The 19,723-nt window shown below is 42.6% G+C and overlaps 1 protein-coding gene across 2 annotated transcripts in view; it reads left to right on the top strand.

Annotated features, from left to right (window-relative positions):
- The window catches only part of KCNN2 (potassium calcium-activated channel subfamily N member 2), a 373,511-nt gene extending 357,923 nt beyond the window's left edge, over positions 1-15,588 (top strand). For both annotated transcript variants that reach the window (XM_056116709.1, XM_056116710.1), the window contains 4 exons: positions 2,273-2,383; positions 5,513-5,640; positions 12,485-12,554; positions 14,980-15,588. In XM_056116709.1, coding sequence (XP_055972684.1) covers positions 2,273-2,383; positions 5,513-5,640; positions 12,485-12,554; positions 14,980-15,267 — 597 coding nt within the window. In that variant the 3' untranslated portion in view covers positions 15,268-15,588. The remainder of the gene's footprint in view (positions 1-2,272; positions 2,384-5,512; positions 5,641-12,484; positions 12,555-14,979) is intronic.
- Positions 15,589-19,723: the final 4,135 nt, after the last annotated feature.

The raw sequence follows: 19,723 nt of genomic DNA, 5'->3' as shown, positions 1-19,723 counted from the left end.
AAAGCACTGGGATTTGCCCCTGAAAATGTGGACTGAGTAGGCAGTCCGTTTCTTAGGCAATGGAGTTTTTCTTGCTTACAAACTCTCCAATTGATTCACTTCACCAGATTTGAGAACTAATGATTTAAATGTTTTCCACATTTTAAAAGAAGAATTTGTTCAGTTTTCAAGTATTCAAATATGAAATGTTTATTCTAAAGAATGAGTAAAGGGGTCAGAGAGATTGGGTACCTGGGTTTGAATCCCAGCACCTGATCAGAGCAGCATCGAGTTCTTGGGACCTTTCGTTGAACCAAGTTCAGGTCGGTCAGGAATCACTGGAGGGGACCCTGGATACCCTGAGCACCACTTGGGACAGCTCCCTCCCATAATAAGTTAAAATTTTTGGTTGGTTTTGAAGTACCATTTTCTTTCTATTACATCACGGATAGGGAAGTGATCACCAAAACTGCTAGTCATGTCTCTTCAGTGTCACGTGTCTGAATATCTTGGAGCCTCTTCAATCATCTGATCAGTCTTATTTTATTTTCAAGAAACCAAGTTTTATAGCACTAGACAGGGAATTTTTTTCAAACTCTCTGGAAGTTTTGCAGTTAATAATACTGGCTCAGTAAAATCTTACCTTGGTAGGAAGCATCATTACCCATTTGTGGTGAGAGATGGCAAATACCTTATCTCCTTTCCTCTATCCTTCCCACCAAGCTTGTTGCTGTAACTCATTCATTGAGCTCCAAAATTCATCCTTTGGTCCAAAGCTGAATGACTCAATTACATGCATGAATGCAAACAGTAATGATTGCATGATTAATTATATAATAAAACATGAGCAAAATGGATTCTAAACTAAGAGCATTTTTCTAGGTTAAATATTTTTAGGTGAATAAAAATATGAGAAAGTGAGGTTAGATCCTAAAGCACAAATTCACTTTATACATATCATTATGTGCTTATGTAAGTAATATCTGCCCATTGTAGAAAATAGGAATTGTACAGAAAAGCACAAAGAACCAAGTAAGTCACTGATATTCTATGTGCTGAAAAAGCAGCTTTTCCCCCCGAAAGATTTGCAAACATAACATCTTGCAACGTGCTTGAACTTCTATAATGAGTTCTTAAATACCCCAGAAATAAACTCTGCACTCAGGTGTATGATGGACAGGCTATAGTTCTACAAGGCCATAGCTAAGATGTAGACTGTCCAGTTCTAAGATGCATAAATTTGCTATTATAACTAGTGATTTTTAATGTTTTCTTGTCATGAGGAAATGAGCTTTTTTGGAAATCTGAAACCATTTTAGATGATGACAGCTGGCTAATATGCATCTGCCCCTTTTGGCCAATACAATGGGGATGCAGCTGTGTGGGGGAGCACATGCTATCCATGTGAGGAGCACTGGGGTCATCCCCAGCACCATGGGAAAAGAAGAAACAAAACAAACAGATAATTAGAATGCTTCATGGGGCAAAGAAAAGTACAGCAGGTAAGGCTCTTGCCTTATGTGTGTAGCTGGCCGGATTTGATTCTCAGGGCCTAAGTCCTGCCGTGTGGCCCCAAAGACCTCAAATTAAAAAGATTGCAAACTTGTCAAATTTAATGAATGGATCATGTGATCATCACTGCAGCCAATCATTCTGTTACCTGTCCACTGAGCTGGTGTGGCTAAGTTGAAGTCCTGGCCGCAGGCTCCTGTGTGCAGCCACCAGCTTTCGACCAACACAAGTGCACAGTGACCTGTAATTCAGAAACAGTTGCTGTTGAGTTGTGCACTGTCAAGCCCATGCACTTCCTGCTGCCAGAAATTCCAAATGCCTCTGGAATATGGGAATGCCTGATCCTTACCTGTACCACTTCTTAAGGCTCTGAGGATGCTTCTGGGATGATATCTGTCAAGGTGGTCCTGGATACTGCCTTCTGCTCAAGAGAAGGTTCTGGACAGTTTTATTTTTCTTTAGTAATTCTTGTTAATACTGCACACATTTATGCTTATTTGTCATCTCTTGCTATAATACTGAGAGATATATAACCAAGGCACTCCATATAGGATGTTTCTGAAAATTCAATCACTTTTTTGACTCTTTATGACTAAATTGTGTTTCATCATGTCTTTCCTTCTTAAATTATGTGAACTAGGTTTGCTAATGACCAATCAGCTAGCTACTGTTTATTGACTTGGAATCCTACAGCATTTTTGCTTCTTCAAATCCTCTGCGCAAAGCCCCATTAATGAGGCAGAAAGTAGTTAACTGTTTGGGTCTTCTCTTCGGTTTGCAGGGTGCTGGTTGTACAGCCCTGGTGGTAGCTGTGGTGGCAAGGAAGCTAGAACTTACCAAAGCAGAAAAACACGTGCACAACTTCATGATGGACACTCAGCTGACTAAGAGAGTAAGTGGTCACTACCCAGCATGGTACGTTTCTCATTATGGCTGCAATGGGCTTCCATTTTGACCTTCGAGGCTCAAACAAGATGATATTAATTTGTAAGACTGCCCTAACTTGAAATCATTTTTGCTTTTCTTTCTTCACATTTTAATAGAAGCCGATATCCAAGGTCGGTGAGAAATGGACCCATGATAATATTTCTTTTTGTTTTTGTAATTTTTTATGAAAGAAATGCCATTTACAAAGTTATTGATGATTGCATTTTAGGCATATAATATTTCAATACCAACCCCTCCACCAGTGTTCCCATGTTTCTTTACACCCCCCTTTGTCAACTTGACAGGAACATTACAAAGTTTCAGTGGCCTGCAGCTTAGATCTCATGGTTTCAGTGTTGTTGAATCTGTGTTTTGGATTTATGGCTGTATCAGTCACCCATTTCACCAGCATAACTGAAGCCCTGGTGGGAAGTAATGGGTGATAATATTTCTAATAGGTCAATTCTGTAGAATTATCAGAATGAACAAGAACATAAAAGTTGTGCATAAGATGTACTAAGATGAAAATTTTTAATGCCAGTTTAATAAGGTGAATGATTTTTGACAAAAGAATATACCCCGTGAAAACCATCTAGAATAAACATTTGTTCTGATAGTCAACAGGAGAAATAGTTTACAGCTGTTCTGAAATGTAAATGACTGTAAGGAAAATATCTTCTGAGCCTTTTATAAGGGACACAGTTCTAGCTATGTCTCTTAAAAGAAACAAGCAATTTCTGCAACATATGATTATTCATCGTGTACTAATTTCAAAAGCAACCATCAGATAAATATCCCCCCCATTATTATATTAACTATATAAAGAACAATGTTTGAAACAGAATGTACTACCATTAAGGAAGATTATCCTATTTAATTCCAAAACTTAAATCAGACTCTCCATAATTCAAATAGTACATCTGGTCAACCCCAATAAGAAGTACCACATTTTTCCAGTCCCAATACTAAACCTGATCGCAAAGAATTACAGCCACCCCTTCCATACTCTTCCCTCCCGAACCACAAAAATTATTATAAAGCATACTAACATTCACCTCTCACCAGACAGTGCAAACTACTAACAAATTTCAGATGACCGACCACCTTTGGAGATGGAGCAGTCAGTGGTCTGTCTTTTGGAGGTTTCTTATTTATCACTGTCTATTCAAATCTAAATCAAAAGATCTTTGAGCTTGGCCTCCAAATACTTTCACTTCAGAAACTGGGTAGGAAGCAATTTTGAAACTCCAGATACACATTTTTTAAAGTAGCTAGATGTACCACCAAGGATAATTATACATATTAATGTCCACTGTGGGTGTTTCCAATCCTGTTAAGAATCCTCAATATGATGCATAATAAGAACACTATTATGCAGTTATATAACTGTGTCTCCTGATCATCTGGGAACAAATGCATGGGAACAGGAGAGGATTTGCTCACCAGGCATTCGAACAACACAGAGATGAAGGTGCATAATTGTATGCATCTCCATTCCATCTCCATTTGCCTCCATTTCTCACTGGTCCCTGAACTGGATTGGGGGCGGGAGAGCTGGGACTAGAAACATACACACACACACACACACACACACACACACACACACACACACATGCCATCCCAGTGCAGGAACTGAGCGTTCTCAGACATCCCAGAGGCTTACACAAATACAGTGTCATGCTTACCTTGTCACTCACAGAGAGACTGTGCTGCATGCAGACCACTCCCTGGAGGAAGGCAGCCGTGTTTCCAGAAGGTGGGGCTCAGCTTTTGCGTCCATGGCAGAGATCTCGCCTGCATGCACAGCCTTTGCACAGCCTCCAGTGCGGCAGTCGTTTTCTCTTAATTGAGAGGCTCTCCAGGCTGCATTGAAGGAATATCCAGACAGGTACCTTCTGCACCAGCGTCTCTCTTGACAGGCATTTGAAGAGACCAGTCATTTTTTTACAAATGCCTTCAACTGATTGTTGTACCCAGAAAGAAAACTTGTCAGTATCTTGGAGAAGATTGACCCTCCACCAATTTTTGCTAAAATGAAAATGTATATATAAAAAGTACAGGACTCAGGACATGGCCCAAATGGCAGAACACCGAGGCTCTGGGTTTCATCCCAGGCATGGTAAGGCCACACACACACACACACACAGAGCCAAGAGGGGGGGTTTTGTTTGTTTTTTGTATAGTCCTAAATCTCTTATTGTCATTCAAAGGGCCGAAAAAGACATTGGTGATTAGAAAAGTAAGAGCTAGAGTCTTTCATGGTTAGCACATATCCTTGGCCTAATTTTTCCAAAGTCAAGAAATGTGGTTCCATCCCCTGCCCCAAATGGTCCTCTAAGCACATTAGAATGTCACAAATGAGAAGTAAGACACCCTCCCCTACACACACACACACACACACACACACACACACACACACACACACCTGTACCTCCCTGGCTTTTCAGCCAGGATCTTTGGAAATTATCAAGAAAACAAGTGATAGACTATCACCCATGACGTCCTTGTATCTCTAGTTGTTGAAGCTCTTGACAGAAGTCACCAGAACACTTTCCTCCTTCTGGTTGGCGCTGGCCGTATGAAACACACTCAGTACCCATCAGCAGAATCATGAGCACGCAGGCGCCAATTCATGAAAGTGTAGCATTGGCTAAGCCACTCTGGGAGGCCGGATGAGAGGGTGCCACATCCATGCAGTGACACGAGAATGGTCTGGCAGCCACAGCTTGAAAAGCAGGACTTCCCTGTAAAGGACAAGCTCTACTCTGATTTCCTGCCACTTTGCCCTTTTAGCCAATGAGTCACTACCTTGCTGTTCAACGTCCCTGTTTCTAGAGTGATCAAGGTAAGTTCAAAATCAGGAAAAACAATAAAATTTTTTTTTTGAGAATGAGTTACTGATCAGCATTGAGGATCGTCATGGAGATCAAGAGTATCAGCATGAAAACCCATTATTAACAGTATGATAAACCACAGAATCACAATCAATTAAAAAATTTTAATAAATAAAAAAATTAAAGAATATGAGTTCTGACCAAGTTACAAAGTATTCTGTTCTGGAATTTATCAACTGTTTTGTTTATTTTCTTAATAGGTGAAAAATGCAGCTGCCAATGTACTCAGGGAAACATGGCTAATTTACAAAAATACCAAGCTAGTAAAAAAAATAGATCATGCAAAAGTCAGAAAACACCAACGAAAATTCTTGCAAGCTATTCATCAGTAAGTACCCATTTTTTGGTCTGTTTTTTTTTATTTTTTTTCCCCACTAGTGCCACTTTGGTATCTCCATTACTATTCCTTTGAGAGGGAGAAAAAAGAAAGCCTCATCATCTTTGATCCTGGCAAATTTAAGTAATTACAAATGAAATCCTGAGATATAATTTTACTTTTTTTTGTACGAATAAAAATCATTAAGGTGGGGGGGGGGGCAAGAACAGTCATTTACTCCATCAGTTAGAATGTCTTTTCAGTTAAAAATGTATTTCTGAACTTAGACAACTGGCAATGAAATTTTTGAGTGTCTCTACTGAATGATCATTTTAGTCTCTATCTAGAACTTTACAGATAAGCATCAGTCTGGGCACTAGCAGTTGACTTAATGTTTAAGGTTGTTTGTTGTTGTTATTGTTTTAAGTTCATTTTGTCACCGAGGTGTGGAGGGATTTCCTCTATGCCATATATTCGTTACAATTTTATAGTTCCGATAGGGCTTGCATGCCTCAGTGTTTAGAGCCCGTTCTTCATGTGTTCGTTTCGTTGTGATACCATATGACTATCGTAGACTTCGGCAAGCGCAACTCTCACTAGTTAAGTTTCAGTGGTCCCTTTGAGAGCAGCGGGCCTTTCTCCCAGGCTCTGCCCTCCTGCAGAGGTAAGTATACTCACCCGGCATCCGTCCTGTTGCCCATGCTCCATGAGGGAAGCGCACACACGGTCCTGTTCGTGGGTGCGAGGAGGGCTGCTGTCAGACCTCCCATGGGGCAGCGACAGAAAGGTGGGTAATAGTAGGTCTCTGGGCTTCACTCCAAGCTTGTGACTACACAGTCAAGGAGGAAGCTCTGATTATATTTTGCGTATTTAGGTCATGCACTTGGGTTCTGCTCTGTCTTCAGAGGCCCACACCTTGCCCCATCCTATCCAGCTCCCCTTCTCCAATAGTATGAGGACCTGAGGTAGGACCGGGGGTTAAAGGCACTCTCACCTAGGAAGCATCCACCTCCAACTCAATCCCTGACACTGCCTTTGTCCCTCAAGTACCAGGTATGAGCTGCTGGTATGGCCCCCAACCAGAAAAAAACAAAAGAAGGACTTAGGTCAAAGCAATAATACAGCAAGTGTGGCATTGACCTTGCACATTCACCTTGTCTAGGTTCTATCCCTGGCACCACGTATGGTCCCCCAAGCACCAGCAGGAGTGATTCCTGATTGCAGAATCAGGAATAAGCCCTAAGCACTGCCAGGTATGACCCCAAAAGGCAAAGTGCATGACATAGTCTCAGTGTCTCTGAGTATAGAGTTCTGAAAGTCAAAACAGGGGCCCACTTGGGTCAGAGTAGCTGCCCTCCTTCCTGGCCTTTCTTCTAGAGCTCTGTGATTCCCCCAGATGGGAAACAGGAAAAGGGGGGACCTGGCAGGAATACAGCCTTCAGCCAGACACCCCAGAGCACACTGCTCCTCAGTACCCTCCGCCCACCCAGCTAGGGCCCATGCTCTACATCTCTCCACACACACCCCAAAAAACATACAAGAGATATGCATATTAGTCTGTGGGAAATCATTTTTTGGTGCTTTAAACGTTTCCATACTCACCTCTATTGTTGAAGGCTATTGAATACATAGAGTTAGTGAGACTATAAAGGGGATAAAACACTTGACTTATATGTAGCCAGTCCTGGTTCCTGGGCACTGAATATTGTTCCCTGAGAGCTGTCTGGTGTGCTCCCCCCCAAACCAAAAGAAAACAAAAAACTGAGGCCAGAGTGATAATACAGCAAGTTGGGGCCCTGGTCTTGCACATGGCCAGTCTGGGTTCTATCCCTGGCACCATGTATGGTCCCCCAAACACCAGTAGAAGTGATTGCTGATTGCAGAATCAGGAGTAAGCGCTGAGCACTACCAGGTGTAACCCAAAAACCATAACTAAAAATCAAAAGAGAACTTAACAGAGTGATTGGGCGGCCCCTTGAGAGCAGGCATGGGGTCTCTCTGTGGGCACTTCACATCCTATCTAATTCCCGCAGGACTGGAGTGTTTTCCTTTCTGTCGCTGTGACCTGTTAAATGTATAATTGAATGTGATTTGCCTCTAATGCATTTTCGTGTAACAACAACACAAAAGACATGCTTTGACAGCTTTTGTAATAAAATTCTGTAGCCGTATGTGGGAGTAGTGGGTATTTCTCTATTTCTCTGTCTCGTCAGGCAACTTAAGTTCAGAATACATTTTAGACTCAGAAACTTGGTGGGGCATTTGAGTGTCCCCTCGAATATCCTCTTACCTTTGCTGTAGGTTAGCCAGTTCTTCTGCTCAAAGGTTAGGGGAGAAAAATCATCCTTGGGTGGGAGGGAGTAAAATGGAGACATTCTCTGCCTCTCAGCGGTTGGCATAAGTGCTACCAAGACTGGTGACCCTGAGCCTCAGGTCGCTGCTTGGGGACAGAGTAACCACTGTGACTTTTCTGCTTCTTTCCCATGTCCCTCACTCTCCTCCTTCTGTAGCAGTGCACCCTTGAAAAGGCACTTCATGCAACTCAGCAATGTTCAGAACTTCCAGAGTTAATCTTATGTGGGGTGATGGGTGTCCTTTGAGGTGGGAGGGCTCTGAGATCTCTGTGGGTTGGGTCTGGGGGGGGCAGTGGGGACTGCTCTGATTTTGTGTGATTGTCTTTCGCTCGGAGGTAGCAAAGCCACCAAAGGAAGCACACAGGGGCTCGATTCCCAAGGACCAGGCCTGCACTGCCCAACTTCCAGGTCCAGCAGTCTGCCTCAGTGGTCAGCACTGGGCAAAAATCAGTTCTTGCAAGTAGAGGAAAAATGTGCAAATTCGTTGGCTAGAGCTCTCCTGGCCTCTCCTAGTCTCTGGTTTCTCCTGAGAGCCCTTTGTCCTCTCTCTCTCTCCTCCCCCCTTCTACCAGACACTCTCTCTCTCACTCGCTCTTGCAACTCTTCCTCTTGGTGAGGCTTCTTTAGTCTCTCCCCCACAGGAGACCGTTCTCGGCTCTGATGGAGGCAGAACTCCCCCCTACCACCACCAACAACAACAAGGACCTTTTTGTCCAATAACTTGTCTGGTCACTAAGTGCCAGGACACATTGGATTATTATGACCTTTCTCCCTTTTTCTGCTCGCTAGCTCGCCCCCTCAAAGCTTATCATTCTTCTGTCACAACTCTAGACCTATCCATCCACAGGCATTTGTCTTCAGCCTTCAAAGTCCAGTGAGCATCCTGTCCAAACACAAAACGCTCCAGAACCTAGTTTTCTGAAATCCATACACTGCCCTTGACTTCAGAAAGACTCATTCCCTGATCTCTGACCCCCCCCCCCAAAAAAAAACACCGGAATCCTGTTGTTTGGACCATCATCCCTTGAACCCTTCACATCAGGCCACAGTGCTTCCCAGAGCCCATGACAGCCCCTTCCTGACACGAAATGGCATGGATACAGAGGCCAAGATGGCAGTAGTCATGTTTTTCCGTCAGAACCTGAGTCCTGGGGGAAGAACTGGAGGGACGAGGACCTAATTGAATGGTAGTTTCTCTGACAATCTGCCAAATCCTGCAGACTCTTCTCAAGCTCTTCCAGCTGACGAATCGAGCCCCCGGTGCACCACCCCCCTTTTCCCCCCAACTCTATGCTATTTTGTTCCAGAATATTTTACAGTTTCTTTTCTTTTGTTTTGTCTTTTTATTTCAACAAAATGAAACTAGAGCTCGGAAGTAAGTTGTGTGAGCCGCTCCGTTCACCATTTGCGGAACTCTCTGCTGGCTGCATGCACCCAAGCGGATCCTTGATTTGTGACTTTTAGTAGTCTGGTTGCTGCTATGGAAATGTGATCCAAAAATCATTGATATTTTCCTGTGATAAGTGAAGTTCACCAGGAAGAAATCAACATACGTTTCTTATTCTTCTTTGGTGGGGGGGAGGGCGGGGGGAGTGGGGTGAAGTACAACACACATCTGCATGTGACCTTTTATTCTGGCAGCTGCAGCAGGATATTTTTTAGTTTATTTTCTCCTTCCTCCAATCCCCAGAGCAAGAAGGCAAGAGGACTGGAGTTCAGAGACAGAGAGGGATGCCAATCAGATAGAGCTACCCTGAGCTGAGTTTCAGAAGGAGCAGAAAAATCAAATGGGCAAAATTCTACTGTCAGACAAAATGACATCATCCCACAGTCAGGAGGGTCCTTTTGTTTGGAAGATAGAGCTCTCACCTCTTGGCCTTACCCCCAGAGTTACCATTTCCTCCGCAGTGGCTGGAGAGATAGTACAGCCTGCCTAGCCCACGGCCAACCTGGGTTTACTCCCCGGCATCCCATATGGTCCCTTGAGCATTCCTGGGTGTGGCCCCAAAACAAAACTGAAGATTTTTCTCTGCATTCCCAGATTGCTAGAAGCATCTGATCAGGTCTCCCCAGTCTTCACTCTGCCATGTGCTAATCCTTCAATTGGAAAAGACCCCTGGCTATGAGTAGCTGTCACAAAGAGCAATAAAATACATCGCTCCCAACCTACACAGGGCTGAGTTGACATCGATCCACAGTTCTGACCATGGCATCCGTGTCTACCCACAGGCTCTCGCCTACACAAAGCTCATGACTGAGATCCTGGCTCACTCTGTTCAAAAAGGAGAGACTACCAGGTGTGAGGACAGAAACACAGGATCCAAACAGCCTGGGCTATTTTTATAAGTCTTCGAAGTAAACTTAAGAAACGTCTCTCCATCTTTTCAGAGCATTTGTCAAATAATTGTTGTCATTACCACCGAGGCCTCTCAAGCCTTGCTTCAAGAAACTAAGGGTGGCGGGTGAGGGCTTAACAACCCCCCAGATCAGGAGGTCACATAACTGAAACCTTTGACAACCAAAGGTTTCTGAGCGCACCACAATCAAAAATTCAAAAACCCACCCCAAAATGAATCCCAGGGGTTTCTGGAAACACCTGTTTTGTATTTTGGGGGATGTAAGGGGGCGTGGAGCCCTGCTCCAAAAGCCTCTGTTGGGAGCAACATATACTTCAGGAACATGCTCTTGGGGCCAGAGTGATGGGACAGTTGGTAAGACCTTGCTTTGCACAAGGTCCACCTAAGCTTGCCATCCCATATAGTTTCCAAGCTCCACCAGGAGTAATCTCTAGACAATGCCATGTCTGGCCCCAAACTCCAACCTCAAAAATCACATTGTCTAATCCATTGCATTTCAGTTCATAAATGAGAAAACTAAAGGGCCAGTCTGAGCATGCTTGGCTGGAATCCATTTCACTTCTGCCCAGCGTAGGGCCCTTTAATAGGATAAACCCCACATTTGAGGTGGGTTTTATTGTTTTTAAGAGGCACACCTTCAAAGAATCTTAACTCCCAGAAGTTTAAAGCTACCATATATTTTCCTTAACTTAACCAGCTCCTTTAAAGATGAAATACACTCTAGTCTGGAAAACTGCTTATGTTTTGAAACATTTTTCAGACTAGAACATATTTCATCCCTAAAGGAGCCAGTCAAGTACCAAGCATGCTAACAGAAAAACTCAGAGTCCTGTGAACACTTAGAACCTAGCAGGTCAGACTTTTGAAGATCAGGCTGTGGGAAGGTGTCACCAGAACATGGGCAAAAGAAACTCCCCACCCCCTCTTCAACTGAAGCACAGACGTGGTGCCAGGTTTCACAGCCTAATTTCAGGATAAAACCACCGAGCATAGGGAACACTTGTTACCAAAATTTTCCTGGCAGTAAAATCTTGCCCTGCACATTTTGATTCCATTGTTGTGATTTCCATCTTAATGGAGAAATAATGCTAGAGAGTACTTCGTGCAAGCAGTTTACCCAGAAAAGTTACTGCTCCTCCAAGCACTAGTTTAGATTCCTTTTTTCAGTAAGTAGTCTAGACAGATATGTCACTCTTTTAGAGCTGACTTTGAATTGTTGGCTTAAAAAGCAAAGAACTTTTGTTGGAAAATCTTTGGATTTTCTGGTTTGTTCAAACATAGCACTGAATGAATAAATAAATGCTTGTGAAAATATTGCCACCTAATCGTATTTTAAGGAACAGTAAGAATTTTCCATTTTTTAAAAAAAGTTTTTTAAAAAAATAAACAGTGACCTCTGACTGTGAAACATATGTAATGGATTTTCAAGTTTCCAAAAATAACTGAATAAGTAGAGATTCCTATATGCCAGATACTTTCATTATCCTCTAACTTTTATCTTCCATAAAAATGAAAGGAAAGTCTCCCAAGGAAAAACTTATAGTAAAAGCCAAGTGAAATATAATGAAGAATAAGAGAATTATGTTTTGAGTGACCTTGCTGCTGGTTGAATAAAAGTTTTCTTGTTGCTAATAAGAATCTCACTTATCACTGTGTTTCATCAGGTTCAAATGCCTAACCCAATCCATTTCAGACTAAACAGGGCTAATACCTGTATCTAGTCATGTAGGCATAGGAAGGCACTCTGTGCTCCAACATTGGTGAAACTCTTGTTGCTTTGCCTACTTCTTCCTATGTCTATTTGTCATGATACCGGGGCTTTAGAGGAATGTTTTGGCTTTCCTCATGTGGTTAAAGCCATATGAGCCTTTCTCAATTCAGCTTTACCTGGTAAAGGATGGTCCTTAAGGCCACTTCATTTCTTACTCTTTCTCCTTTTCTTTCTTTCTTTTTTTTTTTTTTTTTTGCCGTGTTGGGGAAGCATGCTTCTCATTGTAGCAGATACATAACCAGATTGGACTTTACCCCAAATAGTCAAGGCATTATCCATGCAGTTTTTTGCTCTTGTCAATTTTGTGCATGCTATTTGGAAGGCAACCGTAGCAAGGAAGGGACCTTTTTTTGACTTCTGATTTTGTCTCGTAGATTAAGAAGTGTAAAAATGGAGCAGAGGAAACTGAACGACCAAGCAAATACCTTGGTGGATTTGGCAAAGGTATGCTTGGGCTTCATGGCCTTTCAGATTTTGTTTGCTGGAATTAACCCCCGCACAACAACTAAGAATGTTCCAGAAGACCACTTGCAGCTGGTTTATAAGCCAAATCAACAAATCAACTTAAAATAGTGGTTTGACTATACAGAATTTTGCTGAAGCCCTTTTCCTGCACCCATTATCCAATCTTCATCCTAAAAGCTTACCTACTTGTGGTCATTTGGAACTACAACAGTAAGCAAATGAAATGGGAGATAAAGCACTTACGGTCCCTATTTGTAGTTCGGTTTCATTTCTTTAAGACCAAAACTATCTCTAGGTTTGTCCAAGAAGCTCAGGGCTAAACAGAACTAATCAATAAACCTAGTTTTTATATATTTGGTAAAGGTAAAGGTAAAGGCCCTCCCGTTGATCGTCGATTTGCTCGAGCGGGCCCAGTAACGTCTCCATTGGAGACTTTGTTGTTACTGTGTCTGGCATATCGAATACTCTCGGCAAACTTATTGAAAATTATATCTTAAAAGTGATCTCTCCAAAGACAAGGTCACCACTTTTTTTCTAATTTATGGTTAGGGCTGGAGCGATAGCACAGCGGGTAGGGCGTTTGCCTTACAAGCGGCCAACATGGCCGACCCGAGTTCGATTCCTCCACCCCTCTCGGAGAGCCCGGCAAGCTACCGAGAGTATTCGATATGCCAGACACAGTAACAACAAAGTCTCCAATGGAGACGTTACTGGGCCCGCTCGAGCAAATCGACGATCAACGGGAGGGCCTTTACCTTTACCTTTACCTTTATGGTTAAAAATCCTATCCCTTTTTTGAAAAGTACATAAGCAGCCTCAACCCTTTCAGAATATGAATATGTCAACAATCACAATCTTGCATTTTTCTGAGCTAATTTTAAAGGAGGTGGTAGAATAACCTTTCTGTAAGTGTTGAGCCTTTGAACACATTAACTTTGAAATAACCAACTCTCTTTGTTGACCAGAGCATCCTGTTGCTAATTTGATCAGTCAGCTTTTTTACCTGCACCAAAGGTTTTAGTAAAATCTACTTCAAATACACATTATCTGTCCTGGTCATGAAATAGAACATCTGATTATTCTAGTGTACATTGTCTTCTTATATAAATATGGTAACGGTGATGAATAGTTAATGGTTTACCCCAGAACAGGTAGCATGTGTTTAAGCTGAGTAGCATACATGGCTTGTGCATCATACCAAAGACAAATGTTAAAAAGAAATTGGATACTTTTCTGAAAAAAAAAACACATCAGTCCTCAAATACACACAGTTAACTTTACTCTGCGTAATACATACTAAAATTATATGTGTACATCAATGCAATATTTACATAATTTTTCTAGCTATGAAGAGAGATACTGTTTCCGTTAAGTGGTTCTCTCTCTGTTCTCTCTCTCTCTGTCTCTCTCTGTCTGTCTCTCTCTCTCTCTCTCTCTCTCTCTCTCTCTCTCTCTCTCACTCACTCAAGTCTAGGTGCTTTTGTGTGAAAGAGTAATTCCACTATTTTACCCATTGTTGTTTTATCATTAAGGGATCATTGGCTGGGGAAGAGCACAGATGCTCAAGGGAAAGGAGAAACCAAGAGGGCTGGGTTGCAGGGCTATGATTTGGAAAGGCCTCCTTGCCCTCTTCCCCACTCTCTGGCCTCATTGGTTCTGAGCTGATTCACTCAAAGTCAGCTTTCCCATTTCTTGACTGCTTATAGAACTGGAAGTCAAGGTCAAGAACACCCTCTGGTCTGAACAGCCAGTGGCAAGACTGACGAGGCCGTAAACACATTCACTCCCTTTCCAGTTTCAAGCCACTTAGCTCTGATTACTCCATCATCAACAACATGAATTGACAACCTCACCGCCCCTCCAGCTTTAAGCTCTTGGTGGTTTGACTACAAAAATGCTATTTGATGTGATAGCAAACCTATAATTTAGGACACAGAGTGGCCAAATATATTTAGAAATTTTTGCTTCACGTCAAGTGCCTAAATGACTGTTCAAATCAACCCATCCTAAACCTCACCCCTATTCTGCCTCCAGACTACCTGCTAACACCCCAACTCTGTATACACTATTTATTTTTCTTTGAATCTCCTGACTGAAAGTTAGCCTTGTCCTAACAATACTGAATGTTCAAATGATTGGGAAAATACCCAAAAGCACTGTGCTTAGCTCCACAGTACCTGCTCAATGGTTTCGACAACTGAGTCCCAGTGAATGTGTGGGATCTGATATTTCTAAATCCTGGCAGTGGCCAGACACTCACTTGGCCATGCAGTGAATGCCCTGTTAGCACACATCCCCCAAAGTGGGTCATGACCTGCGTGCAGAGAAAGGCTGGTTGGGCATCTAGCCCAGGCATGACTTACATTCATTGTGTTCACGCTCCCTCTTCTGTCCCATTTCTCAGACACAGAACATCATGTATGACATGATCTCTGACTTGAATGAAAGGAGTGAAGACTTTGAGAAGAGGATTGTTACCCTGGAGACCAAATTAGAAACTTTGATCGGGAGCATTCATGCCCTGCCTGGTCTCATCGGCCAGACGATCCGGCAGCAGCAGCGCGACTTCATTGAGGCCCAGATGGAGAACTACGACAAGCATGTCACCTACACCCCGGAGCGGTCCCGGTCCCCGTCCCGGCGGCGGCGGTCGTCCTCCACAGCGCCACCAACTTCATCAGAGAGTAGCTAGAAGAGAATCAGTTACCCACAGACTAAGACTTTTTGCCATCATATGGTCAATATTTTAGCTTTTATTGTAAAGCCCCTATGGTTCTAATCAGCGTTATCCGGGTTCTGATGTCAGAATTCTGGAAACCTGAACACTAAGTTTTAGGCCAAAATGAGTGAAAACTCTTTTTTTTTTCTTTCAGATGCACAGGGAATGCACCTATTATTGCTATATAGATTGTTCCTCCTGTAATTTCACTAACTTTTTATTCATGCACTTCAAACAAACTTTACTACTACATTATATGATATATAATAAAAAAAAAGTTAATTTCTGCACAGACTCGTTTGATCGCTTGCCATTTTTCAAGGTCCAATGACAGATGATCAGTCACCTGTTAATCTATTGATGGTTTTGATTTCCAAACTAGAAAGTGCCTTTCCATGGATCTAGGCCATCATTCCTAAAAGTTTCTCTCATAATGAAATTTTGGGATCACAGTCATTTAACTTGTTCCAGCTTACTATTCAAAAGACTTGGGCTAAGGGGGTTAGAGGATCTTACTTACATGTGGAAAATGATGCTTTTTTAAATAGCAAAATATATTTGTGTATATATATTTTAAACCTTTAAGTATATGTTTATTTAATAATATGTATTTAAACAAGGAGCACAAATGCTTTCAAGAATCTCACTCCCAATTTTCTTTTTCTGTCAATCTGCTAGTATCTGTATGCCAACTCACTAGACATGTCCACAGTGCTCCTGAGAGTATTAGGAACAAACATTGTGCTAAGGGATGACCCCTCTTGCTCTGTACTCCCTATTTTATGTAGAAAAGTCAACGGGATGTAGTGAAACTCAGGAACCTCAGTACTCATGTTCCGGGGAAAGGGAGAGGTGAGGGAGTATGGCACTGTTTCTCATGGAGGGAATTGTGTAGGCATGCTGCAAACACTCACCTCTTCAAAATGAACTTAAGATTCCACTGGCACTGTTGGTAGCTGCTAAAATGTTGAAGTAACCTGGGAACCCTTCACGTGGTTGTTAATGGTCTTCAAGACCCGAAAGAAGGACTGTAATGCAGCAGTATTACAATGCTTTGTTTAGACAGCTCTCAGCCCAACCCACAGGGACTGACTAAACCTAAAAATTACACCATTTTCAGACAAATATGCTTCTTCTGCCTTTTATTTATTTTATACCATTAATCATCCGCATCTCCTTCCCAATGCTTGGTATTGAAGGTTGCTGACATATCAAGTGCTTTAACTCCAAACCAGAGTTCATCGCATTGTACAAGAACCATTCTCCATAACTGATACAGAAATCAAGGCTATTCCTTCTGAGAGCCGACAGCTAGATTCAGCAGCTAGATTCACTTAGACTACCTGAGAATCGCCATTTACCACGTTTATCCCAAGTGGGTGCAAATAAGACTCACTCACTCACTAACTCACACATCTTTCCTATGACAAAAGTTCCTAACGAGGAGTGAGAAAAACCACAGGACTGTGCTGCTGAAGTCAATGAAGTCAGAAGTACTGCTTCATTGGGCTTTCTACATTCTGGATGAAAAGACAATGTTTTCCTTGTTTTAAGTTGCGTATCAGAATCTACAGAGAGGGGCTGAAGCAATAGTGCAGCAGGTAGGGCATTTGCCTTGCATGCGGCCAACCTGGGTTCAAGTCCCAGCATCCCATATGGTCTCCTGAGCACTGCCAGGAGTAATTCCTGAGTGCAGAGCCAGGAGTAATCCCTGTTTATCGCCTGTGTATCGCCAGGTGTGACCCAAAAAGCAAACAAAAAGTAAAAAGAATCTACTGAGAATTTGGTGTAAACATCGGATGTGAGAAATTTGGAGATTAATTTGGGGTTGCAATTGGTGTCATTAGTCCAAGTCTATCACACCACTGCGGTGACTAAAAGGCACAGTAGCAGATAATGAAGTTTCATTATTCTCTTACTGATCAATGAGCACCACCATCCCAGAGTGGAAGAGGAAGGCGAGAAAGAAAGGGAGAGAAGAATGCATCCATTGTTCCTCCCATTGAAGAAGACAATGTGGCTTTTAATTTAGATGAATTTAACTTATGTTTCTTCTCCTCTTTCTATTAAGGACAACCCTTCTAGTCTAGCAATCCCTTGTGCTCCAAAAACTCCATCACACATTTTCTGTCCCCCTCTGTTACAACTGGGAGGATTCAACCAAAGTAAGCTACCTGCTTTTCTGTGTTTTCCAAAACACCCTACAGAGGACAAAATGACCCATTGTCGTATCCATTGTCTGCATGTTACAGCACATTGCTTTGCAGATTGAATTCTCCTCTGTGGGCTTTGCGCGGAAGGCTGAGTCCTGGCTGCTCCTTTGTGTGGAAACAAGCTTCACTTTTATTTGCACTTTTCTTTTCAACATTTCTCAAGAACTGAATCTGTGGCACATCACCCTTTCACACCCTGGCCTTTCTCTCTGTCTCCAGCCAGGACAGGAGGGATTGACCGCTACCACATCATTTTGAATTACAATGCCATTTTCTTCATTTTCCATATGCATAACAGAACAGGGAGTTTATGGGAGAAAAAAACATTTTTCTGTGTTCTTACGGAAAATGAGGTTAACCTAAAAACACAGCAGAAGGTGGCATCCAGGAATTATCATTGGCTTTTCTCCTAATTTTCCTCCCCTTATAATTTTCCAAGAGACCTTTCATTTCAATCACCAAATAACTATGGTCCAAAACAGAATCTGGGAATTGGGAGAAGATGCTCATGGTAAGGGTGTCCAGGAATCTTTAGGAGGGGATTTCAAAGTCTACAGCCTTCCTACAACTCAACGCTGCACAATGTGAATGGTATGATAGAGAAATAGAATCAAGTAGTGTCAGACCAGGGCTTTCCATGTCAATGTTTCAATGGAGGGAGTCTTCTGAACCCCCTCTTCAATCCCTCTGGGGCCTCTTCTACTTTTGTCTCAAACAGAGGATGATAAAACACAACAGTTCTGCAAAGCATAGCATTTCTTTTACCAAATCATGATACCTACTTTTAATAACTCATTCTAGTATAGGCAAGAACAAGTAACTAGCCTCTGATCCACTTCTTGTATTGTAACTTTCAACACCTGGTGTTGCAGGTTATAAACTGCCCCCCCCCCATGCTAATTAAATTCCTAGATTAAGGTACTAGACTCTGGTACCTTGTTTTTTGGTTTTCTGCCCCCTTTTGGTGTGGGTGTCATACCTGGTGACACTTGGAGCTACTCTCATTTGCTCAGTGGTCACTTCCAGCCATGCTCTGGAGATCATGGTACCCAGGGATAGAACTTGGGCCCCCACAGTTAAAGCCTGATGCACCCCATCAAGTACCAGACTCTCTGGGTAAGGTTTTTGTTGATTTCTGAAAGACATCATTGAGGTTCTGTGTCTTAATTTGATTGGAAAGATCACTAGATAGGCATATGCTGGCTTTATAAGTGTGTTCTTGCCATCCCAGACATGTCTATGATATAGAAATGCAGTGTATTATTATGCCCAATGCTAAGAAAATGAGGCATGTGGTGAGATAATGCTAGTTAGGGCTTGATTCCTTTACAGAACCCATCTGCATGCCCTGCGGCCCTCTGCACACATCCCTGCTTGGGGGACACACACTGGCCCAATTACTATGTGTCCACCCTGAAGAGAATGAGATCCACAGGTCCTTTGACAACTCAAGTTCTCAGAGACAGTGTGAGCTGGAATCCCCACAATTGTGGGGTACCCCTGAGGATTGAGTCTCTGTCTTGCTGTCATCCAACCCAAGGGTTCCCAAAGCACATGTTTTTTCAGATTCCAAGGCCAAAAAAAGGAAGAGAAAACCCTGGTAAGGCTGGTTTCTAGGACTTTTGTTAAATATATTTTGAGTCAGTGAACCCAGAAATAGAAAATATCGATTTATGGTTTCTCAAATATTTTCCACTTCCATGTTTAGAAATAGTTTGAATTTGCTTCTCCTTGGTGGACACATGGCTTTTCTCTCTAGTTCATGCTCTGCCTCTGCTCTATGGTTCATGGTCACAGCTGACACAGGAGTGGGGGAGAGTGAGGAGAGGACCTTAGGAGGGCCGGCTGCAGATGCTGGCTGAGTTAGGTCCATGGGATCAGAACTTTCACAATTTCAGGCTCGGCTAAACATGGAGCCAGGGAAAGGTTGCTTCCCAGAGAGTGACTCTGAGGAATTATTTCTCCTCCACTTCTAATCTGCCTCCTTCCCTCTCTCGCTAAGTCACCTTTGTCTTCCTTGGCTTAAAACATGTATAGATATCTGGTTAGCCACTCCCTTCACTCAGGAATAGCTTGGGGCCTGTGGAAACCTAGTGTCTTCAGCCAGAGAGAAAGAAACTAACTGCTTCTTGTCAGCTACTCTAGGGATCAAGAGATGAGGCCACAGGACACACTGTGTGACAAACATTCTGAGGTCATCCTACTTGTCCCCTCTG

Source organism: Sorex fumeus, unplaced genomic scaffold (genome assembly GCF_029834395.1).
Source record: "Sorex fumeus unplaced genomic scaffold, SorFum_2.1 ptg000033l, whole genome shotgun sequence".
NCBI lineage: Eukaryota > Metazoa > Chordata > Mammalia > Eulipotyphla > Soricidae > Sorex > Sorex fumeus.
The sequence above is the reverse complement of the archived record's forward strand: the minus strand, read 5'-3'. Positions and strand labels throughout refer to the sequence as shown.